We start from the raw sequence: 7,555 nt of genomic DNA, 5'->3' as shown, positions 1-7,555 counted from the left end.
GCTTCGATTTTATTTATGCATAAGTGGTTTTGCTTCGGTTCGATTTCCATTTGATTTGACACAAATAAGCTATTCGGTGCGATTTTAGCTTCAAATCAAATCGAATTGCGAACACCCCTAATACATATACCGTAGATTTCTTAGAAGGGAAAAAGGTACCATCATCCTAATATAGTAGAATAAAAAAAACTAAACTTTAGAAAGCAGGTGAAAAATCAATTTTCGATTGGTTTTTTTTTTAAATTTTGAATTATGGGTACAATTTATCAGAATATATTTTTTGGGAGTAGAAAATCAATAGTAGAATGCAAAGTAGATGTGGTATCAGCGTTGGAACGTAGAGATAGGTAGGTATTAGCGGGAGTGGTGAGTTTGTCAGGACATAGCACTCTCGTCCTCGTAGGTGCAAGGAAAGGAAGGGTAAAACGATGCTCTGTTTTCTCCGGCATCCCCTCACCTGGACCTGGATCAGTTATTCTACACTGCCACTGCAGGTGCCGGTTATATTCCGGAATCGAACTGCGTCCCTACATTTCTCCCTCTCTGCAAACATTTCCGTCAGCAATGACATTAGAGATAACACAACCCAACATTCAATCCGCCTGGACAGTCTCAGAGCGCTAGAATGGGATAAACTTTGCGATTCAGTTGCTTCCTTCGCCCGCACTTCTCTGGGGCGTCAAGCTATCAAGGTCTGTATCGCAGCTAAGTTCTCATTTTCTTGGCCATGCTTCTACTTCTCCTATGAAGAACACTGCTTCACCTTTTGATTTATAGGATTGAATGCATGTTACCTACTACCTAGCAAGGCCAAACTAATTCCTGAAAGTTGGATACCATCATAACTAACCGATTGAAAAAAAAAAATCCGAATCTAAAAATATCAACTGCTACAAAATTTCATTCAAGCAATTGCTCTGTTATAACCCCTCAAACTGGAGGTTGAGTGGTGAGTTTAATTTTGTTGTGGGAAGAAGTATAGGAGCAAGGTATAAGCTTGTTTGTTTCTTTGATGTTGTTGGAAAAGGAAATAAATTATTTTCATTGACGAAGAAAAGATACGAGAGAAAATGATAAAACAACTTAGAAAGAGTAGATTGGAGATCTTGAACCTTTTCTGGCCGTGGTTTCTCTGTGTTGGGTGTAAGAAGAGGAGGTAAATTTGAAGCTTATTTTTGGTTCCGATCCCTAAAGCTTGGTGGTGCGTGATTTTTTCTCACTCCTGCACTGGTTCAGTTTTTGCGTAGTTCTGTTTGATTAGGCTTCGCAGAGTTTTTGAGAGCATGCTTCTCAATGGGCTAGTCTGCTTGAGTCCGTTTCTCAGGAATCCTATGGGGAATTTTCCTTAACTAGACTTCATTTTTAGCGAAAATGAACTTTTGGTCTTAAGGTTTTAAGTTGATGTCTACTTGTCTCGAGTTTTAAAATGAACAATTTAGTTCACGAAGTTGTACTTCTAAATGGTTCTTGAAGTCACAACTAATGAAACCATGAAGTGGCAGTCAAATATAATTAATCACCAAACTGATTTGGCAAAAATGATTATAATATTGAACTTTTTTTATTATGTGGCATCCCTCTCCTCACCCTTTCTTCAACCTCCCATCACTATGCTGCAAATTTTTGTTGTTGTCCCTGTTGTTGCTAATGAAGAACAAAGATGAATTTAACCTTGAGGACTAATGAAGAAAAGCCACAACTTCCTGGAAGCACAATTCTATATGGTGACATTTACACTCCCCTCATGGACATGGTCAGTGATCCTCACAATTACAGCAAGCCAATAAATCATTTAAGGACAACCAAGTATCAAATCACATCTTTACCTGAATTTTATCATTGGGGCATTTTGTCGAACAGGTTTTGCACACGTTAACGCAGGCTGCTGTGCCCTGTGGTACTGGGATGGCAGAAGCAGGACCTCTATGTAACATTGAAACAAGTACAATATGTGAAAACCCATCAAAACTCATGTTTTGGGATAGCATCCATCCCACTGAAGCAGCTTACAAGTTCGTCATGGACTCGCTTCTCAAGCAATTTGCCGATCGTCTTAATTAGAATTGCAGGAGTTTATTTCTGATTTAGAAAACTAGAATATGTTATTTCCCTGTATATCTGCATAATTTCTTCTTTTTCTTCAATATATTTATAGAGCTAACCACAATTGGTGCAACAACAGGGACAAGAATTTTTTTTTGCAACATAGTGATGGGATTTGGAGAAAGACGATGGTTAAATTCATCTTTGTTCTTCATTAACAACAGGGACAACAATTTTTTTTTTAACACAGTGATGGGAGGTGGAAGAAGAGAGTGAGGTTGGATGCCACATCATAAAAAAAAAGTTCAATATTATAATCATTTTTGCCAAATGAGTTTGCTGATTAATTATATTTAACCCCATATCATTTTTCCGTTAGTCAACTAACGATCAATGTGACTTCAGAGACCATTTAGAATTATTTCTCAAACCTCAAGGACTAAAGTGTTCATTTTGAAACTTCAGAGACCAAATAGACATCAGCTTCAAACCTCAAAGACCAAAAATACATTATGTCCTAGATTTTTTGAAAGCACGTATCTTAATGGCTAGTCTCGACGACCTGAAGAAGAAGAAATGGAGTCAAACCAAGCACGTGTGAACACAAATGAGGCAGTTGAAGACTTAAATTTAATAAGGAATGCGAAAAAATTACATGATACAAAGAAATAGTCTAAATTAATTATCTAATTTACAGCTGCATAATTTTAGCTTGATTTTCTATAATTACAATAGTAAATTTCTTTATGCTCCATTTAAAGCAGTTTTGATTCACTTTATTGTTAAATGAACAGGCCCAACTTTGGTCTTCGAACTGGACATATGAAGAAAGCCTTAGACTTTTGGATGAGACTAATGCGGCAGTAGAAATGCACAAGCATGGTGGCTGCAGCTTAGATTTAAGTGGCGTCAACCTTCATCTGGTTAGTGCATTCACTTATTTTCCCTTTTTACCACTGTGAAATCATCTGAAATTTGAGAAGATGGGAAGGTAAGAACGTTTTTTCCTTGTACAAAATGTTGAAGTTTCAATGAATCAGTATTTTGTCTTTAACTTCTTTGATGGCCAATAAAGAGTTCAATCTGGAGATATCAACAGTCAAACGCTGTACTGACTTGTAGGTGCCTCTTTGTCTTTTTTAACTAAGGGAAGTGAAGAGGACAAAGACACCATTACTGAATATTCATCCAAAGAATTTAATTAATTTTGCTCACCTACCTCAGTAATGCAGTGCTCAAGAGGCAAGGCAACCGAATTACCTTCAATCTCCTAACCTGCCCTTTTGGGTTTTTCTATATATAGACTAAGTCTTTAAAAATGACAATTTGACAAACTGGTCTACAAGCCGACTGCAAAAGTTGGTTATTCGGTGAAAGCATATCTTCTTCCTGAAAAGGTCTAACCATAATTTGTTTCATCATTTGAGCTGAATATTAAAGCCATCTTGAAAACCAACTTTAGAAAACTTAGCAATTTTGTTATATCCGTTATATGAAAATTAACCCTTTAAATGTACCTAAAGAGGAAGGGCTTGATCACACCTATACTACAACTAATCGTAACTGAAGGTAGCGAACTATAAAAAGAAAATATCAACACAAAAGATAATGAATACCAGCAGCCTATACAATCCGTTAACTACCCAAAAGGCTCCAACATGGGCAGTGTTGGATTTTCATTTTATATTGTAAGCATGAGTTGTATATTATTTCTTTTTTGCATTGTTTGCATTGTCTATATTTTTTAAATTTATATGTTCCTTTTTACTTTATTGGTGGATGATTTTCACCTTGTCTAAGAAGATCTTGTGTTTGATTCATAAACTATAAGAGAAATATAATATTTTATTTCTTTTCAAAATCATAGTGTTTTTTCACATTGTTTCCGGAAAAAACAAAAACTAAAAGTTGTTACTCATGTCACTCTCTTGTTGTTGTTGTTATTGTATTTTCATTCTCTTAAACAAAAAATGATACTAAAAAGATGCAAACTCTTATAGTAAAAGGAAAAGTACTAAAGGCGTGTGAAGGCATTTTAATTCAAACAAACATAGTGCAGAAAAACACAAAGAAGAAGAAAAATAAAACAAATATAGTGCAAAAAGAAAGCATTGGAGGTTTTGGGAAGAAAACATCACCATGATGAAGCTTTTAAGATGAGAAGAACCAAATCGATCTATTAAAGAACAACATTTGACTGCACTGATCCATAAATGAGGCCTTGAAGGTAAAGACAAGCCCAATAAAACTGGAAACCAATACTCTTGGCTGTCGGATAAAACATCCACTGCAAATTGAAGATACTGAGTAGTTTGTACCAACAAGCTGTTTTTTATTTTTGAAAAGGAAACAACCTCGTTTATTGATAAACAATGAGACAAAAGCTAGTACAAGAGGATTAGACAATGAGCAAACAAGACAAACCAAACAATACCTGAGCATCTCAACTAGGTTGTACCCCTTAGCACCCTCATCATATCCAACAAAATAAATGATCAAACAACAAATAAAGTCCAATTGGGGGCTAAGCACAGCCATTACAACTCAATAAGAAACATAGAAACAAACTCTAACAAGACTAGGAATAAATGACGGTCAAACTAACAAGCTGTTGAGAAAGAACTTTCACAAAATATATGATTGAGATTCCCCTTCCGCATGGCAAAAACAGCAAATAGGAGGCAAAAGACATGAAGTAGGAAGCTTCCTCTGAAGCACATCAGCTGTATTCAGATAACAATCGAGCAAATCCAAGAACAGATACTGATTTTATTTTGGCATTTATATCTCCACAAAGTTTTGTACAGATCTATTGACATAGGAGAAGAATCCGCTACCTTGCAATTCTGTAATTACTCCTTTCTTCTTCAAAGTGCTTTGTCTTGTTTGTTAAAGGTGAAATCGGCAATAGAACATGCTCAAAGGAGTCTAGCAATGGATGGAAATGAAGCAATAGCTATTGCAGCTCTTCTACAGTTTGCTGATATGTTGCAATTTAATTTGAAAACAGCAATCAAAGAAGATGTTGATTGGTCTACACGTTTTATGCCTCTAACAAACGTGGTAAATAAGTATCTGGGTATGACCTTAAACCACTGCTCTAGTCTGTTATATAATGTGACATCTTATTTAAACCTTGATTGTAGATAATGGGAATGGTTGTAAATCAATCATTGATTAAACTGATACTGAATGCTGTAGATGAAGATGGCTCGGTCAAAGATTCTGCGGTTTGCTCCTTATAAACTTGCTGGTTTTGATTTTGTTACTTACATATGCTTTTTGCATTTAGAATCCTAATAATTTTGTCTTAAACACTCATCTTCATGTTTTAATTTCATTTGGTTATTCATACTATTTCCTTCATATTTCGTTTATGGAGAAAATATATTAACATTTAAGTATGTAAATTTGAGAGCATCTGTTATTTATTTATTTTATTTTTCTTAATTTATCATGATCCATGATCTCTCTCTCTCTCTCTCCCTCTCTCTTAACTAGAGCTATGCCTTAAGAGAATCTCGAGATCAAGTTCGCAAGCTTGAAAAAAAGGTGATGTTTATTTTGCTTTTATTGAAGTTTTGAGTAAGCTTTGTTGTACAGGGATTTGTTAATTATTTTGGCATAAGGTTTAGTTATATTTGATGAATGACAATGAGTGTAAGTGTTGGGCTACAACATTGGTATATGTTTATATTGTTTGCTTTTGTGGTTTTGAGCTTTAAAAAACTTTGGGAGTAATCTTTAGTTTTTATTTGCCTTAAGAATTGAAATGCTTACATTCCGGGGGTTTCCTTCTCCTTCAACATCTTTTATAGAACTCAAGAAAGTTTCCAATAACTAACAAGTGTCAGAAAAGAATTTCAATAAGAGATGGCCCGAGCTAGCCTTGTTTTTCATATTGTAAGTTGCCTGCTAATGAGATTCGTAATATCATGCTGCTGCCTTTGATTCAAATAATAAAATTTTCTATGAGCTGGATGCTATAAGTGCCCGTCTTAATACTAAAAACATAAAGGAAAAGGCCAGCAAGAAAAAACTAAATAGAACATCTTTTATAGAACTCAAGAAAGTTTCCAACAACTAACAAGAATCAGAAAAGAATCTCAAGAACAGATGCCCTACATCCCTTGTTTTCATATTGAAAGTTGCCTGCTACTAAGATTCATAATATCATGCTGCTGCTTTTGATTCAATAATAAAATTTTCTATGAGCTGGATGCTATATGTGCACTTCCTATTACTAAATTCAACATCATTTCTTTATGTACAGTTATCTCAGTTAATGGACAGCCTAGTTAGGAGTGCAAAGAGTGGAACTTCCTTTTTGGTAAGAAGCATCTGATTGGACTTGTATTAAGTATTGACTCATTTGTTTGTTTTCAAATGAATGTTAATTTATAATGATAAAAAACATATGGAAGTTAGTGGACTGATTATTTATCTTACTAATGACACTGCTACAATTTTGGCTTAGGAAGTGGAAATTGTTGATGGAAGGTGGTGTATAAAATCAGAGGGTGATCAATTAATGGATGTTAAGGGTCTCCTGTTGTCCAGGTTCATCCATTCATTCATGTTCCGTTGCATCAGCTTATGAATTATGCTTTTTGGCCCTCTTTATCATGCTAAGTAACGCTGGTAATGAAATATTGTTTATCAAATGCAGTATATCTTTATTGAAAGAAATAAGAAACCTGTAAGGCTGCAATCATATTAACGAAGCTCTACTACAAAAAATAGGACAATATATGAGTTCTTCCGAGCTGCAATAAAGCATACAAAAAAAGTGGTTCAATTGGCAGTTATAAAATGCAAGTGAGAAGTCTTCTTCTTGATAGTATTCTAGCTTTTTATTGAAAAAACTAAAAGAAAAACCAGCCCATAAAAGCATCCCTAAAGAAAGGGGCTTTAAGCAAACAAAAGAAGACTTATGGAAGAAATGTTTTTTCTCCAAAGTAGGAAGGCTTACTTTGATAAGATTGGTGCTTAGTGGTATTGCCGTGTATTTTTGTCCCTCTTTAAGGTGCTTAGCTCGGTTTCAAGTGCTTGGAAAAGTGTTTGAGAGACTTTCTTTGGGAAGGAGGGGAGGAAGGGAAGGATTCTCACTTGTTCAGTTAGGAGGCGTTGGGACGCTCTATTAACTAAGTAGGGTTGAAAATTGGCAACCTAAGGATTAGAAATAGAGCCTTGTTGGCTGAGCGGTTTTGGCGTTTTGCCCTCGAGCCCGAATCTTTGTTGCATCGGATTATTGCGCATAAACATGGTAACCATCCTTTTGATTTGGTGGAGAAAGGGGTTAAAGGCACACACTGGATTCTGTGGAGAGACATTTCTCTTGAGCTGCCCTCTTTTTCTCCTTTTGTTGTGTATTGTGGAGGATGGTAGGGACACTTATTTTTGGGTGTGAGACAATTCCCTTTCTTCTACATTACCGCATCATTATCATTTGTCTTCCTTAAAGAACTGTCTGATCTCGAATTTTTGAGTTGGTTTAAGAGTTGTGTCTTTT

General features: G+C 35.4%; 1 protein-coding gene across 2 annotated transcripts in view; it reads left to right on the top strand.

The window, feature by feature from the left end:
* Positions 1 to 316: 316 nt before the first annotated feature.
* Positions 317 to 7,555, top strand: part of LOC101220812 (endonuclease MutS2) — a 34,237-nt gene continuing 26,998 nt past the window's right edge. The window contains exons 1-7 of one of the 2 annotated variants that reach the window (XM_011655094.2): positions 317 to 692; positions 2,838 to 2,966; positions 4,939 to 5,106; positions 5,190 to 5,273; positions 5,545 to 5,595; positions 6,317 to 6,373; positions 6,521 to 6,603. In XM_011655094.2, the coding sequence (XP_011653396.1) occupies positions 429 to 692; positions 2,838 to 2,966; positions 4,939 to 5,106; positions 5,190 to 5,273; positions 5,545 to 5,595; positions 6,317 to 6,373; positions 6,521 to 6,603 (836 nt within the window). In that variant the 5' untranslated portion in view covers positions 317 to 428. The remainder of the gene's footprint in view (positions 693 to 2,837; positions 2,967 to 4,938; positions 5,107 to 5,189; positions 5,274 to 5,544; positions 5,596 to 6,316; positions 6,374 to 6,520; positions 6,604 to 7,555) is intronic. The other variant, XM_004137221.3, reaches the window with a different exon arrangement.

Source organism: Cucumis sativus, chromosome 4 (assembly GCF_000004075.3).
Source record: "Cucumis sativus cultivar 9930 chromosome 4, Cucumber_9930_V3, whole genome shotgun sequence".
NCBI classification, from domain to species: Eukaryota; Viridiplantae; Streptophyta; class Magnoliopsida; order Cucurbitales; family Cucurbitaceae; genus Cucumis; species Cucumis sativus.
The sequence above is the reverse complement of the archived record's forward strand: the minus strand, read 5'-3'. Positions and strand labels throughout refer to the sequence as shown.